Consider the following 19,004-nt stretch of genomic DNA (forward strand, 5'->3'; position numbering starts at 1 on the left):
GGCAAAAATAGCAGAAAGGCCTGCATCAGGGTATTAACAGCAGACTGGAGAGAAGTGAAGGGATTTAAGATACTCACAATATAAACGAACAAACAGACACAGACTCACAGATACAGAGAACAGACTGATGGTTGTCAGCAGGGAAGGGGTGTGGAGGACGGGTTGAAAGGTGAAGGGACTGAGAAGTACAGATTGATAGTTACAAAACAGACACGGGGATGTAAAGTACAGCCTAGGCAATATAATCAATGATACTGTAATAACTATGGATGGTGCCAGGTGGGTACTGGAAATGTCAGGGGGAGCACTTTGTAAAGTATCTGATTGACCACTGTGCTGTACAGCTGGACCTAAATCAAAATAATATTGATTGTAAATTGTACTTGAAAAAAATTAATTTTAAGAAAAGAGATACTCAAAATAAATAATGATTTAGATAAAGGAGAAGGAAGAAATGGAATAGATGCCTGTTTTCTGGCTTGCTCAACCGGAATGATGCAGCTTTTACACTTGGTGAGAAAATCCAGAGAAATGAATGACTCCAGTTAAATAGGTTCCTTGTAGTAGGCTCTTCGAGGCCTTAGTGTCTCTAGTCCATATTCTTCTTTAGACCACACTTACCTGTTTCCAAAAGAGCAGGGGTCATCAAACTTGTTTCGTAAAGGGAAGGAGAATAAACAGTTTCAGCTTTTGTGGGCCATACGTCTCTGCTATAATGACTCAGCTATGCCTTTGCAGTAAAAAGCAGCCCTAGAAAATTCATAAAGGATTGAGTGTAACTGTGTTCCAGTGAACTTTTATTTACAAAAGCAGGCAGCGGGCTGGACTTGGCCCCTTGGCTGGTGTTTGGCAGCTCCTGCAATCAGCAACACTAGCAGTTCCTTCTTTCATCTGAGCGTAAGATTCTTGCACTGTCAGAAGCAGAGGTGAAAAGAGAAAACATAATACTTGGCAAGAGCAAGCCAGGACTCGAGCGAATTATGCAGAGCTGTATCCATCAGCCCATTAACCATTGGGTCCAGAGACAGCAGCCACGGATAGCAAGGAAGTGGGGAGCAGGTGTTTGTCAGAGTCTGGGAAATTCTGCTTTTCCTTGAGCCCTCAGCCTTAGGGTAAATGATTGACCACGCTGGAGAGGCCCCATGGAGTTCACGTTGTCCCCTGGGCTGGATTTCTCATAACCACAAGAACAAGTTCAAGGAAATGATCAGCCCAATCCTGAAAACATGCCACGTGTCTTATTCCAAAGGAAGCCTTTTCAGTATCTGATGAACATTTCAACACGCTGAACCATTTGGGTAAAGGGGTGTTTGCAAAATGAACCAGAGACCCTGCACTGAACTTGCATATAAAGGAAAAAATACATTGTAAAGAAAAGAATCTATCTCTGGAACTGTTTGCTCAGTTTCCGTTTTGAAAGACTGGATTTTCTTAAAGTGAGACGCACCTGGAGGGTATAGTTTCCTGGCTCTATCACTGAGCGTTGGAGTTCCAAGAAGAATGGAAGCCCCGGTCATTAACACGCTGTGAGGCAGTGAGAATCTTCCTGGGTGGACCTCAGCTTGTCGCTGCAGGTTGGCTTGCCTTTACATTCAGGCCAGGCCTCAGAGAACAGTGTCTTTGATCCTGCTGATGTCCTTTGTGTTCCTTGCCGCTTTGAACTTCATTATACTCCATATACAGACAGATCCTCTTTGGGCTTTGAAGTTTTTTTCATGCTCAATATGTGTGATCTTTGAGGCCCTGGAGAAGTCTATTAAGTGCTTGCCACAAGAATTTCCTTCCACATGTTTACATTTGAAAAATACCTAACTTCATCAGCTGTGTATCAGGCCCTCCACCCTGAGCACTCTCCTCTACAGAGTATTCAATACCAATCAAAAGAGTTCTTTCAGAACGGCATAGAAACTCGACGAGGCATTATTTCCATCCTGTAAGGATTTATTCTTTTCCCTTACCATTTTCTATAGCCAGCATATTTTTACAAGGCACATTAAGATGTCAATCATCAACATTTTGGATATTAAATTTCTAGACAAAAAGCAAAACTTTAGTTTGTCTTTTTTTTTTTAAGGAAATTTATTCAATTTCAAATGAGCATGTTTAATATTTAGTGGGGAAAGCACAGGACCTGTAAGAATGTGCAGGTCTAAACAGTTGTAGGATCTTACATCTCCTAAGCATGCTGAGCACCCATCTCTTCTGAAAAAAAGGGGAACTGTGACATTAAATTGCATGATAATTGCGAAGATGAAATGAGCCAAGATGGAAAAGCTCCTTACTTCATTGTTTGCCATATGGTAGGTGCTTGGTAAATCAGTGTCAAAATCTACCCACTTTTAAGCAGGAAGTTCCAAACCTAGGAGCAAAAGCAAGTAATTTGCAATGGAGAGATGAGGGTTAGGGTAAAGGGCATCCTTTTGCGATGCTCTAGGCCAGTGATGGCGAACCTATGACATGCGAACTCATTTTTTTTGGTTGATTTTTCTTTGTTAAATGGCATTTAAATATATAAAATAAATATCAAAAATATAAGTCTTTGTTTTACTGTGGTTGCAAATATCAAAAAATTTCTATATGTGACACGGCACCAGAGTTAAGTTAGGGTTTTCAAAATGCTGACATGCCGAGCTCAAGAGGTTCGCCATCACTGCTCTAGGTCAATATCCTCAAAGTCCACAGACCAGTAGCATCCGCATCAGCTAGGAACTTGTTAGAAGTGCAAGCTGTGGGCCCCACCCCGGATGTACTGAAATGTGAGTGGGTCCAGCCATCTGTGTTTTAGCCGTGTTCCCTGATTACCTAAAGTTTCCCTCTAACCCAGTTCTCGATCCCACCATCATGTCAGCGCCTCTGATAATCACACTACGCCAACCTGACTCATGAACCCGCAGCATGAGCATCACTGAGGCTCATGAGCCTTGTGAGAAATGCAGAACTCCAGACTCCAACCCAGACCAAAATAATCCGAATCCGCATTTTACCGATATCCCCAGTAGATTCATCTGAACAGTAAAGTTTGGGAGGGTGACTTTGATACACTGATCACAAACTGTATTTCTTATTTCTTTAGTTGCGCACTTGCTATAGTCTGTTTCTTTAGTAGTATGCCCATAAAGGCTGTCACATCCTAGCACGTAGCACACATCTTTTTGTTTGTTTGTTTAAATATATTTTTATTGATTTCAGAGAGGAAGGGAAATGGAGAGAGAGAGGTAGAAACATCAATGATGAGAGAGAATCATTGATTGGCTGCCACCTGCACGCCCCCTACTGGGGATCGAGCCCACAACCAGGGCATGTGCCCTTGACTAGAATTGAACCTGGGACCCTTCATTCCACAGGCCAGCACTCTATCCACAGAGCCAAACCGGCTAGGGCTTAGCACACATCATGACATATAGTTGGCAACCAGTACATATTTGATAAATGAAACATTTAATCTGATTTCCTCAATTGACCCATGAAGAAACTCAGGAAGCTCAGAAAAGGCAAGTGACATTTTAAAGTTACATAACTTATGAACAAGACCAATGCAAGGAGGAGGGGGAGGAGGAGAGGGAGGGGGAGAGGTAAGGGGAAGGGGGAGGGGGAAGGGAGGAGGAAGAGGTGATGGAGGAGGAGGAGGAGGAGGAGGAGGAGGAGGAGGAGGAGGAGGAAAGAAAATTATTCTTGACTCCTAAGGAAATGTATTGGTTCTGAGTGATATAACAAAACATAATCTAAAACCTCTTTAGCTATTGTCCCTGTATGGGCTTTTAATATTAATAACAGTGATTATTTATTTATAATGTACTTTGTCATTTACAGTTCACTTTCACATATACTAACCTATGTGGAAATTGACCCAGAATTATTGTTGTAGATTTTCTTTTATTAAGAACAGAGAAAATGGAAAACAGAACCAGCAAGTTTTTTGGAGTTGCTTTATTAATGGATCAAGAGATCACTGAAAAAGAAAAAAAAAAAGAAGAAGGAGAAGAAAAAGTAAAATTTCCCATAAGACTAACTGTCAAAGATCCCAGTTAGTGGAGCAGACATGGCTCTTGGGTCAGTGGGAGCTGTCCAGCAGTGGTTGACAGTGTTCTTGGAGGATGTCAAAGGTAACCCAAGGGTCTAACATAGATTTAGCAAAAGTGGCTCCTAATTTATTTTAATCATCCTTACTGGACTTAACAATTGGTTCAATGGACAGTTCTGTCTAATTAAAAATGCTCCTTCTGTGGTTAAATTGTGCTTGTCACTCACAGTTTAAAGTCTAGCTATTTCTAGCTCCTAATTGGCATGCCACAAATGAACCATAACATTGAACTTGGGGTTCTCTGACCCTGACATTCTCATTTGGCTTGAAATATACCTTCTCTGGAGCCAGACGTGTTCACCATAGACCCGGAATCTGCTTTTTCTCTCCTACAAGAGGAGAGGGAGTGCAGGGGAGATGGTTCTAATACTGAGGCTCTTGTGGATGGACATGTTCAGACCGTTGTCCATAGACAAGAGAGAGAACTACAATCAGTCAATCTCACTTGCCTCCAATATAGGAGCCCTATACAGTATCCTGATATATGGCCATCCCGGTATTCTTTTTTATTGTGATAAATTATACATAACATAAAATGTATCATTAATACATAAAGTAGCCCATATAAATGTACTTCAGTGACGGTAAGTACATTCACAATGGTATGCAACCACCACCACTATCCATTTCCAGAATTTTTTTCATTGCCCCAAACAGAAACTCTGAACTCATTAAGTAATTCCCCATTTCCTCCTCCCTTCCGCCAGCCCCGGTAACCATGATTCTACTTATTCTATGAATTTACCTATTGTAGGCTCTTCATATATGTGGAATCATACAATATTTGTCTTTTTGTGTTGGGTTTATTTCACTTAGCACAATATTTTCAAGGTTTAATCCATGTTATAGCATGTATCAGAAATTTGCAACTGAGTAAAATTCCATAGTGTATGTATACCACATTCTGTTGATCTGTTTATCTCTTGATGGACACTTGGGTTGTTTCCACCTTTTGGCTATTGTGAATAATGCTTCCATGAACATTGGTGTATATGTATCTATTCATGTCCCTGCTTTCAATTCTTTGGAGTATATACTTAGGACTGGAAGTGCTGGGTCATACGGTCATTCTATATTTAGCCTTTTGAGAAACCACCGAACTGTTTTCCACAGCAGCTGCACCATTTTACATCACTACCAGCAATCCACAAAGGTTCCAGTCTCTCCACATTCTCACAACACTTGTAATTTTTCACTCTTGTTTTGTTTTTATAATAGCCACCCTAATGGGTGTGAAGTGGTAGCGCATGGACATCTAGTCATTCTTAAGCACTTCCTGAGCTGGAGCTCAACACAGCAGCAGGAAGCTATTGCAGATCACCCTTAGTTGTTAGAAAGTTCTCATTAGCCATTTCTAAATCTCGCCTTCCTCCAGCAGGGATTGTCAACCTTGGTTGCACAACAGAATCTCTTAGGAACTTGAAAAAAGTCCAATACTTAGGCAGCAACCCAGACTGATTAAATCAGCCCTAACATTAATGTTCCTAAGGCTCCTCGGGTCATTTCAATATGTAGCCAAAGCTGAGAACTTACTCTATTCAAAGCCTGCTGCTCACTCATCTCACTTCCTTACACAACCTGCAGGGCATAAAGTGCAACAGACCTATCACTGAGCCTTCTCTGACGGCCTCTATTAAAAGCACTGCGCTCTCTGGCCGGCCTGTCCTGCTGTCCCTTCTAGATGTTTTGCTATAGAACAAAACAGCTGTGTATTGCCAGCTGACATTCTACATACATTCTACATACATTCTTTTTACCTACCATTGCCAGCTCTCTGTTTTGCTCATTTCTGCTTCCCTAGGGCACACAACAATGCCTAGTGCAGAGAAGGTGCTGAGAAAGAATTGTTGAATGAGTGCATGTACAAATCTCTTATTTCAAATGACAACCCTTCAGATGTTAAAAATAGCTTTTGTGTCTCCTACTGGGGCTTCTCTAGGGAAAATCTTCTCTGTACCTTCCATCCATTTTCAAAGACATTGAAGAATAAACCTCATCATTACGAATACAATATGCCTTTCTCTCACTCAGTAAGCAAATAATTGAGCACTTCCTATGTACTACACACACCTATACACTACACACTGTAGAGTAGACTGTGCCTGGCACGGAAATTGTGCTGGAACAGAGAAGTGAGGTGAATCTGTGGGGGTGAGGCACAGGCAAGCATCAGTAGCAGAAGTCATTTCAGGTAACAGTATAAAGAAAAGGGAAAACGTTGGCTGTGTTGCATTAAGTGGGGGTTAACTTTAATCTGAGACCTGGAAGACAGGGAAGAAGCATCCCAGGAGGAAGGCACAGCTAGTACAGAAGCCTGGAGAGGCAACAAGTTTCAGAAGGGCTCTGAATAGGAGCCTCTGAGAAGGACAAGGAAAAAAAAAACACCCACTATCACCTCTTTTGTTAGACACTTGACCTCAGCTAACATGGTCTAAGGCAGTGGTTCTCAACCTTCCTAATGCCGCATCCTCATGTTGTGGTGACCCCCAATTTCATTGTTACAAATTGAACATAATTAAAGCATAGTGATTAATCACAAAAACAATATGTAATTATATATGTGTTTTCCGATGGTCTTAGGCGGCCCCTGTGAAAGGGTCGTTCGACCCCCAAAGGGGTCGCGACCCACAGGTTGAGAACCGCTGGCCTAAGGTAAGATTAATTTGGGATAGCCACATCACCCTGTTAAGGTCGTTTTCCTCATTGAATTAAATCGTCCCTGTCCAGTATTTGTACTGTTGATAGCTGGAATTTAGATGTAGAAGAGTGATTTAGATGAATATACCTAGAATTGCTTTTCATTTGAACCCTAGCCATACGGTCATCAATTCATCCATCCATCAGTCAGTCAGTCAATCAGTTAAGAAAAACACTTGTCAGTAGAGTGGAGGGATGCTATGGTTCTTCAGCCACTGTGACAGTGCTGCCTTATCCTAATCAGCATCTTGCCTTTCGTGCCAGGCCAGTCTTGGACAACATCAGAGCCAGGACTTGGTGGGCTGCTGCCATTTGGGGCCAGCGGCTATCTTGGTTTTCAGTCAAAGGAGCTCAGTAAAGACAGATATCTCTTGATTCTGGAGACTCTGTGGTTCCAGAGGGGGGCTCACAAGGGCAAGCAGCCCCTTCCAGACCAGCCACTGAAATGCTCTGACAACTTAGCTCCTCTCTCCAGGCCTCAGTTTCTTGTATTGATATGTGGGGTTTGGGTCTGAGAATTTTAAGATCCTTTGAAACTTCATTTAAAAACCATTTTTATTGCCCTGACCGGTTTGGTTCAGTGGATGGAGCGTCAGCCTGCGGACTCAAGGGTCCCAGGTTCGATTCCGGTCAAGGGCATGTGCCTTGGCTGCGGGCACATCCCCAGTGGGGTATGTGAAGGAGGCAGCTGATCGATGTTTCTCTCTCATCGATGTTTCTAACTCTCTATCCCTCTCCCTTCCTCTCTGTAAAAAAATCAATTAAAAAAGATACATTAAAAACCATTTTTATTGCTCTAATAGAAATAAAACTTTTTTTCTGAAGCTTCTTAATAATTTGCAAACATTATGCTTTTATTGACGGGAACACTCACTTCCAAGTTAATAAAACAAAACGATTCGCACTAGGACAGCAGAGTTGATAGAATCATATCAGATGCCAAAATTGACAAGAACACCAATTTGAACTGTTGTGTTGGGCAACAAAAGAAATGTGGTTTAGGGCAGTGAAATGAGTTCTTACATTTAGTGATCAGCTGCTGTCTTTCCAATGGACTCCACAGAATCTGAGACCAATTTTTGCAGGTCAACTACATAAGAACAATCTTCAAGCCAAGACCTGTGCCCGAGACAGCCTGCCTGTACACAGCAGCTTCTGCATGCGCCGGGCTGGGGTCCTGACAACAGGTGGCCTCTGTATTCATGCAGACCTGGTTCGAGTTACTGTCATTCATCCATCCAACACCATCTTTCCTTCACTCAAGAAATGTGAATAACGCATTGGAGTTGAATTTATCAATGGATAAACCGTATGAGGCACCTGCTTCATGGAGCTTACTAGGTGGGTAGGTGCATAAAACAGGAATCGCCCAAGTACATTTCTCAGCATAAACTGAGGAAGTGCCCTGAAGGAAAGCCACAAGCTCTCTGATGGAGAAGAACTGTGCAGTCTCAGGGTAGTTCATTCAAGTCTGGGCCGCTGCCTCCCTGTTTTGTAGGGTTTAACTAAGATATCACGTAAAGTGACAAGTGCAGACAATGGCATATAATAGGTGCATAATTATTCTGTGTTGCAGCTGCTTATGGTGAAGTTCCCTTCCTGAAGATGAATGAGGAAATGATTCATTTTCTTGCCTGTGTGTCAGGGTTTCCTTCAATCTTGGTGTGTATGTGTGTCTGTCTGTCTGTCTTCCAGTTCCAAGGAGGGTTTCCGGTCAGTGGAGAAGGCCGTGCTGCTCACGTTTCTCTCCGCGGTTATCCTGATGGCCATCTTGGGGAACCTTCTGGTGATGGTGGCCGTGTGCAGGGACCGGCAGCTCAGGTGAGTAGCATGAGGAAGCCTCATGAGGCAGGAAGCCTGGGCGGTGGTCTGGGCTCTTCCTGGAGAGTCGGGGTCTGCACTTATCATTTCCATTATAATTTGTACTTACGAAAGGGAAAAAATACATGGGGACGATGTTTGGAAATAGAGCAAGGGAAAAGGATCATACATCACCCCCCAACTCAAACATGACCAGTGTAAACACTTAAGTGCATTTCCATCCTGTCTTTTTTCCTATGTTTAATTTTGTTGGCTTTTTTTTTTTTTAAGTTTGTGATCACTGTATGTACATATGTTGAGAGCACATCTAATCTATCCTCCCCACTTTATCAGTCAGTTCAGAGAAGGGATGGCCGATAGTGACTCGTCTAGGATTTAAACCTGGGTCTTCTTCTCTTTCCACTTCATCAGTCTGAACCCTGGCTGCCATTAAGATCACCTGAAGACCTTTTGGAAATTGCTACTATGTGGTATAAGTATATCCCAGACAATATGTGGGACATACTTATACTAAACAATTATTCATTGTTAACCTGGAATGCAAATTTAACTGGGTATCCTGTGTTTTATCTGGCAGCCCTGGGTGTGGATGGGGGTATTAATCACCCCAAATCCCCGAACTAATTGATCTGGGGTGGTACCTGGGCATCAATATTTATGAAAATCCACTGGGTGATTCTAGTGTGCAGCCTGGGTGAAGAGCCACCAGACAACCATAAAAGGGATAAAGGATGTAGTTCTGTCTTGCCTACTGCCTTCCTCTCTAAGCAAGACACGCATTAGTGATGCAACAATATAAAAGCACACTTCTGGTAGGTCTCACAAATGAGAGGCACATGCGAGTCAGTGTGAGAGGAGAAAGTAGTGGAATTCGACACCGTTTGTGAGCAGGGCACCTTGGGAGGTTCCCTGAGAATGATCAAACCAAGGCCTGCAAGACTGGGGGGAGGGGGGGGGGGCGGTAGCTAAGCCCATAGCATGGAGAGAGCACCCTGTACAAAGGCGCTTGGGAGGAGCTCCCTCCACAGGGACTGTAATCAGGCCGTGTGGCCAGAGGGGAGAGGATGAGAGGGCTCTGGGTGCGAGAGGAATCTGGAGAATTCAGAAGTGGCCGATCACACAGGGTTTCCCCAGTCACATCGCAGAGAGAAGCAACCTCACAAGATACGTTACACGTTTGACTTTTTTTTCTTTTTCCTCCCTCCTTCCTTTCCTCCTTTCTTTTCTTTCCTTACCTCTGCTCTTCTCTCTCTCACTCCTTTCTCCCTACCCTCCTTCCTTTGGCCCCCTCCCCCTGCCTCGTCCTTATACTTTTTTCGCTCACAGGAAAATAAAAACCAACTATTTCATTGTCTCTCTTGCCTTTGCGGATCTGCTGGTCTCCGTGCTGGTGATGCCCTTCGGTGCCATTGAGCTGGTTCAGGACATCTGGATTTATGGGGAGATGTTTTGCCTCGTCCGGACTTCTCTAGACGTGCTGCTCACCACGGCATCAATTTTTCACCTGTGCTGCATTTCTCTGGACAGGTAAGGACAGAGTGGCATGCACTGCAGAGCTCTGGGCTGGAGACAATGGTCTGATGACTGTTGGAATGTGTCTTTCTCCCCTGATTCATTAGAAATGAATCTTAGAGAGTAAATCTGGTTATTCACTTACCCATTCACTTCTCAGTCTTTGCAGAGGGCATTCTCTAAGGCCCTGTGGACAGAGATTAGAAAGGCCTAGCCCTAGACCTTCCCTGAAGGAGTTTACAATCCAGGTAGAGACAGGTAGCAGCCTTCGAGGTCACCGGAGAGCTCTAACTTGTGTACAGGTGGCATGAGCGAAGTGCTGAGGGAGCTAAGTGGCAAGAATTAACACATTTGCCCAATAGACTGCAGGGGTGGTTCAGAAGGGTAGTGCTCTGTGTTTGAACATGACCGTCTCCTGAAAATGTGTCTGTATCATAATTGTAGGTATACGTCTGTGACTGTAAAGACTGTTTTCCAGAAAGTTAAAGATGATAATAAAATCCCCAATAATTGTTTGCTTTTGGGACCCACAGCTAGCATTTCATTCGGTTGCATAATCTTGTTCTTTTTCTTCACATTTGACTTCAGAAGGCCTAATGATCTCCATCTTTGCCTCATTTGTGGAGATGTAGGTATGTTAGTTGTACCAGGACTTTTGATTTTCTGATTCCTGCTCATGGGTGTTTAACAGTTAAGGAAGAATGCAATTTAAAAGTCAGAGGATCACACGAACATGTGCAGCCATCACTGTAGCCATGTCTTAGGGGTTCGTTCTCAAAAGAAAGTGGTGTGTAAATCACGTGATCAGAATTACCAGGGACAATCTCTCACTGCCTCTTGAGTAGTCCAGCAGACCAGGGTTTCCTCCAGTCTTGGGGATAGGTGTCTGTTTCTTTCACTGAGAAAAAGGAAAAGTAGTTGACTAAAATTGGAGGTTATGGTTTATCTAAAATATGTGCCTTTCAACACTAAAATCAGAGTGTTCCCAGAGAATTAGTCACAGTGGGAAAAGTCCTTAGGGACTGAACCCAGCGGGGCGGGGGGCGCGGGGTGGGGGGGGGTGATTCAGCAGATTCATATCCTATCCGTGGGACAGCTGCTCCTTGATTGGAATGGGAGGTATAATGGCCTACGTTATATACATTGTCTCTCTCCCTCTCTCTGCCAAGAACTTATAGTTGAATGTGCTTAAGTTAAATGCATGTATAATGAGATTCCACTCTATAACTAGGCATGATGACATTGATAAAGCTGAATTGTTGGTTGAAAGCCAGACCCATGCTGTGCCATAGTTGAAATTTATCTGAATTAGCTTTTTTATAACAGTCTGACTTCAGTACATGAAAGACTTTTTAAGACAATCAGTATATGCTGGATGAAAGTTCACATTAGATTAATAAAATGTAAGGAACTAGACAATATATGGAAATCCTCCAGGGTATCCTGCCTGTAATCATTACTCAAATGAGCAGTGAGACCGGAAGTGTTATAGGAACTTGGAGAAGGCAAAGCTGAGGGATCAAGGCAACCTTATTTCTCTTATCTTGGCCTTTCTCTCTTTCCAGTGCTCCATGCTCAGCCATCGCAGGACCTTGGCTCCTCCCTCTGCCTGGAAAGTTCCTTTGCCCCCTCCTCTCCTGCATGCCTTTCAGATTTTAGCTCAGTCCTCTCTTGATTGCAGAAGGCCTCACTGACCCCACAAAACACATTCTCCTTTGAGAACTTAAGGCAATTATGATTAAAACCACAACTATAATAAAAAATTTTTTTTTCTTAAATATCTCTGTCTCCATCAGTGAGAGAAAACATATGCATATGAATAATGATAAGGTCCCTGCCCTCAGGGAACTTACCTTTTACTGGGGGAAGTTGACAGTTAAGCAATAATCACATCAATACTGATTAAGGTGTTTCATAAACACTATTGAACAACCGGAGTGTGCAGCACATTCTCTTTGAGAAGAATGCTGCCAATAGTTACATTTCCTTCTCTGATAGTATACATCAGAAACCCAACTCCGTAAGTAAAATGGAATCAGATGGTTTGGTTTTCCTCTGGGAGCCTGGGCCACAGGCCAGGTGTCTCCCTGTTCCAAGAGTGATATTTTCTTTGGGCTGGAAGGTTGGTTCTGGACATCATAGGGCAACAAGTTATCCTGGAAGAGTATGATTTTGTTTATCATCTAGCTTCTGTTTTTGCTGTGTCCCTCCCATGACAGTTGAGCTTGGCTAGGCTGGGGCAGAGCACAGAGTGAGTGTCTCAGTGAGGTGCGATGTCATCGCTGGTCATGTGACTCCTGGCATGATGCTTGTGCTCTCTAGAGCTGCCGAGAATCTGCAGGGATGACTCAGAAAGGGTAGTGTCTCTCGAGCAAGAACGCTCACTATGAATCCCAATTTCACCCAGATGGCAGACCCCTAGATCAAAGCAAAACATTATGAAATACTTTCCCCAACTCCCATTCTCTATCCACTGTGCTTCCAGGTGCTTTGAGAATTGAATCCTACATTTTTATTTCTTATTTTTATTTATTTTTTTTATTGATTTCAGAGAGGAAGGGAGAGGGAGATAGAAGCATCAATGATGAGGGAGAATCATTGATTGGCTGCCTCCTGCATGCCCCACACTGGGGATCAAGCCTGCACCCCTGGCATGTGCCCTGACCAGAAATCAAACTATGACCTCCTGGTTCATAGGTTGATGCTCAACCACAGCCACACCGGCTGGGTGAGAATTGAATCCTATTAATGAAAGCTTATTGCCTCATTAAAAATAATTTACAAAGCATAATTAAAATCCATGCATCCTATAATACAGATCATGAGAGGTCAGAACTGCACTAAAGCATAAAGTACCATTGATTATTTTAAATCTAAGTTTCTGTGGTGAATGAAAACCAACCAAGTATCTGTAACAGAGCACTGGTTTTAAAAGTGGAATACTATAACACCACCATTAAAAATCATGAGGAATAGCTTTGGGTATTGTCTTAGAAAGATATCCCTGGTGAGTTATATGAAGAAAAAAAAACCAAGTTTCAGACTTTATTGTTTATAATAATTCCACTTTTCTAAACTAAATATATAGATGTTTGTATCTGGGTATGCATGAGTGAGTGGGGGGAGTACACCAAACCATCAATGATAGTTATATAGGTGCTACTGTGGGTGGAGCTGGCTAGACTGGATGGTCAGTTGGATTGGTATTGGAAAACTTCACTTTTACTGATTTCGGAAATAATACGTTTTAAGCTTCCATTTTCCCTTTGCTAGAAGTTAACACTTCTGGAATGCAAGAGTATCCACCGGAACCTTTTAGCTGAAAGTACTCCTGGGCCAGCACATTCCTCAACTGGCTGAGAACGTTCTGAGTTCGGTGTTAGGAGTTCCCTTTGAAGTCAGAGCACCACTGGAATGTAGAAACCTTCAGCCAGTGCATCTCTCTGCTTTCTCACAGAATGCCCTAGATTCTTCCCGTTGGGAGCCTCCACTCTCCCGTTAGCAGATTCTTCCTCCCTCTGACATTCACAGCCATCTCCACAACCTTGTGTTTGATCTGTTTCAACAATCTCTTTTCTAATCACCATAGTTTAAAAAAAACAACACATACTACCTGAACATTATAAACATGTCATCATTTACAAGTAATACACAAAAATGTCCCCAATTTCCTCCCTACCTTTACAGCTATACTCCCAAGAGGTAACTACTGTTAAGTATCGCTCCCTCTAAATTCCAATTATTTCATATCCATTAAGCAGATTTGTTATATGAATATATTTTTAGCTTACCCAAATGCACTTATGTTTTAAATTAGCCTTTGAAGAGGGCTTTCCCTGTATGTACCCAAATGAAATGCTTGACTATAGAGTTCTTACCAACTTGCTTACCAGATGATAAGTAGGGTCTTTTTTCAGCACCATGGGACATAACATAAATTGATTGGCTCAATTATCTCAAAAGTCTGGCTTCAGACATGGCTCTCTGAAGGATCTGAACAATGCCATGCAGTCTAGCTCTCCCTCTGTCTCAGTCTCCCTCTCCTCTTTATTTCTGCCTTTTCTTCTCTTTCTGTCTGTGGTTCCTCTGTCTCTACGTCTGTTTCTGTCATTATATATTCCTTATTTGTTTCTGTCCTGTTTTCCTGTTGGATTCCTTTTCACGCTGAGTTCAGAAAAATAGCCTCAGGCTATGTGAGTCTTACGCATCCTTAAGTCTGAGTCCACAGGAGGAGAAACCGAAATGCCGTTTCTCATGGAAGAACTTCGGTTGGCTTTGCTTGAGTCACACACTCTTCCCTTAACCAATCATTGTGGTGTGGGGATCACACAGCTGGTTGCTGGGTAGAGATGAGGACCCATGTCTGTGGGCTTTACCGCAACATATGGCACTGGAGAATAGCAGTGGGGTTGTTGGACAGGCAAGAACAACAGACATCAACTTCTCTTAGGTTGGCCAAAGGACCTACAAGTATCTTTATGAAGCCTCCACAACAAGACAGGCATGTGTCACCCCCAAGTCTTGTTTATATTGGTTTAAACATCACTAGGTCGTTCCTCTGGCTTCATATGCCAGACTCTTCAGACTTGACCATTCTGGTCCCCTTTCTCTGGTGTACTTGTCCTACATTTGGCATCAAATGCAATTCCCTTTAAAAAATCTATTTCACTTCATTGAAGATAGCATTCCCTACAGCATTGCAAGATTTTCTCTTTGATATGTCTAACTGAATTGTCATCCTTCCCCTTGGCAGCCTGGGAACTTGATGTGTTTTAACTGCAAAAATCCTCCTCAGTCACAGATTTTCTTTGAAAATAGGTTTACTTGTAAAACATACAATTCTGACTCAAAGGCTGCATATTTTATACTGTGCTGGAATTAAGTGTCTCTGCATTTCTCATGATTTCCCTGGAGCATGACTCAATTGTGTATAAATGAAAAGTGTCCATCATTATGAACTTGTGTCACGCAATTACATTTGTTTCCCCAACAGGGCTGAAATGCATCTCTGCAAGGAAAGCATATTATACATTTCGCCCTCTCATCTACTCCTTGAGGGTTGGTTCATGCTTTGTACACGACAGTAATATTTGTCAAGTTGAAGATCAAACCAGAGGATATGAATCTTATTTTTATATTCATTTCATCAAATATTTATTGAGTGCCTACTAATTGCCAGGAGCTGAGCAGAGCCCTGGAAATGCAGTGGTGAGGAATCAGAAGAAAGCTGTGAATCGCAGGGATTTTAGTCTGGTGGAGAATGCAGACCACTGATAGGTAATTACAGTAAAATTGGGGGGGGGGGGGGGTCAATGAAATACGGTAGAATGAGAGGAAGTCAAAGGAGCTTTTGGAGCATGTGGCCTCCAATGCAGGGAAGGCTCTCAGGAGAAGTGATACTGAAACTGTGGACAATGTAGATGTCAGTAGGTGAGTTATGAGGAGCGACAGTTTCAGAAAACAGCATGTGCAAAGCCTCAGAGGGGGTTTTTAGTGACACGTTATCAACAATAGGCTAAATCTTTAACTCCTCTCTCAGTGCTGTTCCCAAGGTGTCCTCAGTCTGTCCTTCCTATCTCACCTCCCAGTGAGGTGATCTGCTATCATCTCCTGGGTATGATGCATTTCCTCATAACTCCATGTTGCTACCTGTGTCTTGAGTTCCTTTCTTTTTCCAGGTGAATATACACCCTTCTCCAATACTCAGATAAGAGGTGTCACCTTCTCCACCAACTAGCCAGGCGTCATTCCCAAAGGAGAGTTATTGTTTCTTCCTCTGAGCTCCCATAGAACGTTAAATATAAACACAGCAGTTAGTACTTGTTTTAATAATTGATTTATTTGTCTGTCTCACCATAGACCAGCGGTTCTCAACCTGTGGGTCGCGACCCCTTTGGCGGTCGAAGGACCCTTTCACAGGGGTCACCTAAGACCATCCTGCATATCAGATATTTACATTACGATTCATAACAGTAGCAACATTACAGTTATGAAGTAGCAACGAAAATAATTTTATGGTTGGGTCACAACATGAGGAACTGTATTTAAAGGGCCAGAAGGTTGAGAACCACTGCCCTCGACTGTCAGCTCTTTGAGAGTCAGCCTTAATCTCATCCATTCTTGTGTTCTCCTTACAGGCCCAAAGTAGCTGTTCATGCATGTTTAACTGAGCGTCAAACGCTTTGACACGTGAATGTGGTTGTTTGAAATGACTTTGGGGTGCTAGTGCTTGACTACCTGGATTCACTCCCAGGTTGACAAGTTATGAATTGTGATTTTGGGGAAGTTACTTAAATCCTCTGGGTTTTATCTTTTCATCAATAAAACTGTGTTAATAATAGTATGTTCCTTTTGGGGTTTATGAATAATAAATTACTGAGTGCACACAAGGAACATAAGCTAGTGCATGGCACCTAGTAAACATTCAGTAAGTGTTAGCCACAAGTTTTATACCATTATTGTTTTACTTTTCAAGTGCAAGTTCCACATGGCAATTGTGGGTGCCTTCCCAGACATGGGGAGTTGTGTTTTACTTCCTGCTACATAGCTGAGTGTCCTTCAAGGTTAGACCCTCAGCCTTCTAGTCCTGGGTATCTCCCCTCTTTCCTTCAGAGAGCTCACCTGTCCTCTGGCTTCACCTGCACTTCCACTCTGCTCTCTACTGCAATCTTGTCCCATGCAGGGCTCTGGGGTCCTCCGGGCTCTGTTGAACAGCCTGTTCAACATCTTACCTTAAGCATCTTTCTGTTTTCTCAAACCCAAGGTGCTCAAAGTGGAAATTTCCATCATAAACTAATGTCCTCTTCTACTTTTTACATCAAAGATGCATTTGTGAGTCATTTAAATGCAATTCCTTGAGGTCAACTTTTACTTATCTCTGTGACCAGCTGGATGACAAATCATAGCTGTATTTTCATAAATATCTTTCAGATCTATCTTCCTTCTCTTTATCTTCCTCCCATGCTATTTCTGGATTACTGCAGTAGCTTCTTAGTTATTTTCTTATCTGTCAAGTTCATCTTTAAACATGTATTTTTCTATGTGTCCTCAGCTCACAGAGCTTATAAGGCACTGCATATTCTCCTTCCTGTTCTGTGTAGCAATGCTCTTGTGTTGTGTTGCCCATTTACTAATATGATAAGGACATAGGCTTTGGCACATGGAGGTTTAAGTCTCAGTTTTACCATATCCTGGCTATATGATGTTGGACAAGTAGATTAAATTCTCTAGGCCTCAGTATTCTCATATTGAAAATGTGGATGGTGACAACTCCCTTGCAGAGTTGTTCTAGGAATTAGATAAAATACAGAATACATTCCCCGACACATAGTGCACCCTCAATAATGGGTGGTGTGTTAATAGGAATAGGAGTAGTTGTAGCAGTAGAAAAGAAAATGAATAAGCACAATACAGTTAGAGAAATGCCATACACACACACACACACACACACACACACACACACACAGATATAAGGTACTGTAAAAAAACAGGGCAGAGATGGGGAACCAGTTCATATCTCTGGCAGAAAATGGTCTTTCCTTGTGCTTTGGAGGCCAGAAATAACTTTCCAGGGGATGTGACTGTTGAGCTGAGTCTGGAAGGGTCAATGGGCCATCCATCCAGTGTCTGCTGGCAGGCTGGTCAATTCATGTATGTGACCAAGTATATCTTGCTGACCTTTGTGTGTGTCCAGTTCGCCCTGCCAAGATGTTTTCAGATGACATTTTTGTCAGATTATCCTTTTTCCTTTGCTCTATGATAACTCGGGAGGATACCTTTCTAGCCAGTTGGCACTCCCTTCTTGTGAGTTTTCTTATCATGACGGTACAGAGGAATATTTAATAAAGATGAACATAGTAAACACTAACTCTACAGATTGCATCTGGGATTATGATCCCTGCAAAGGCTCCATCTGATGGCCCCCAGATCTCTGACAGAAAAGAGTCTCTTCCTGTCCCCCAACCCCTAGCATTTTCCTTTCACAAAACCTGAAGTTCTACCTCCTTTCTTAGCTACATTCTCAGCCCCCCATCCTGTCCCTGTCTCCTAGTGAGTATACCTGCGGGGATCTTCTTCATTGATCCTCAAATGACTGACAACTTGCCGAACTTCTTAGGAACCAGAAGGAAAGGCCTTTAGTTTTTTGTTGTTGTTTTTTTCTTGAAGTTGCTGCTGCTTTTCTCTTTTCCCCGCCTCCTTAACGGGCAACCAGAACTAAAATGTAGCAAAACCAAAGAGCAGAAGACCAGTCTCTTTCCCAGAGCTCTGCCTCAATGCTTGGATGGATCACCTCCTGGAGGGAGGGCTGGTACCCAGTGAATCCCACCATTACTCCAGACTATATATCACCTATTTACCCTTATTACCACATAGTATCTACCTCAAAACTTAATGATTTAAACAACAATGCATTAGTATTAGATTTCACAATCCTGTGTATCAGGAATTCTGGCTTACCCAAAGTCATTTGATAGTATTTAGCTGGAGACTGGACTTGCCTGGAGGGTCCAAGGCAGTTCATGATATGCATGGCGCCTTGGTGGGTTCATCTGGAAGGCTTGGCTCAGCCGGGCCCCTCTCCTGTCTCGGTGGCCCCAGGTCTCTGTAATTGATCTCATGTTCATACATGTTAGATATTGTTACATGATAGCTCATGGCTTTGAGAAACCAAGACTCCTCTTGAAAAATAGGCCTGGGAGTAGCCCACAGCTCTTCCATGTGCTCTGTTGGTCAAAGCAGTCCCAGGGCAGCCCCAGATCCAAGGGAAGGCGGCAGACTCCCCACCTCTGCATGGGAGGAGTGTCAAAGAATGTGTGGCCGTCTTTAATCCATCACAAGTACAGCCTCTTACACAAACTCAGATGCAGTTAATCCCCGTTTTACACAAAGAAAA

The 19,004-nt window shown here is 42.8% G+C and overlaps 1 protein-coding gene across 1 annotated transcript in view; it reads left to right on the forward strand.

The window, feature by feature from the left end:
- Positions 1-19,004, forward strand: part of HTR4 (5-hydroxytryptamine receptor 4) — a 141,994-nt gene that overhangs the window by 63,811 nt on the left and 59,179 nt on the right. Inside the window, exons 3-4 of the mRNA XM_070414643.1 lie at positions 8,474-8,599; positions 9,926-10,126. Coding sequence (XP_070270744.1) covers positions 8,474-8,599; positions 9,926-10,126 — 327 coding nt within the window. The remainder of the gene's footprint in view (positions 1-8,473; positions 8,600-9,925; positions 10,127-19,004) is intronic.

This window comes from Myotis yumanensis, unplaced genomic scaffold (genome assembly GCF_028538775.1).
Source record: "Myotis yumanensis isolate MYYU_CA2020_CCGP unplaced genomic scaffold, mMyoYum1.0.hap1 SCAF_5, whole genome shotgun sequence".
Taxonomy (NCBI): Eukaryota; Metazoa; Chordata; class Mammalia; order Chiroptera; family Vespertilionidae; genus Myotis; species Myotis yumanensis.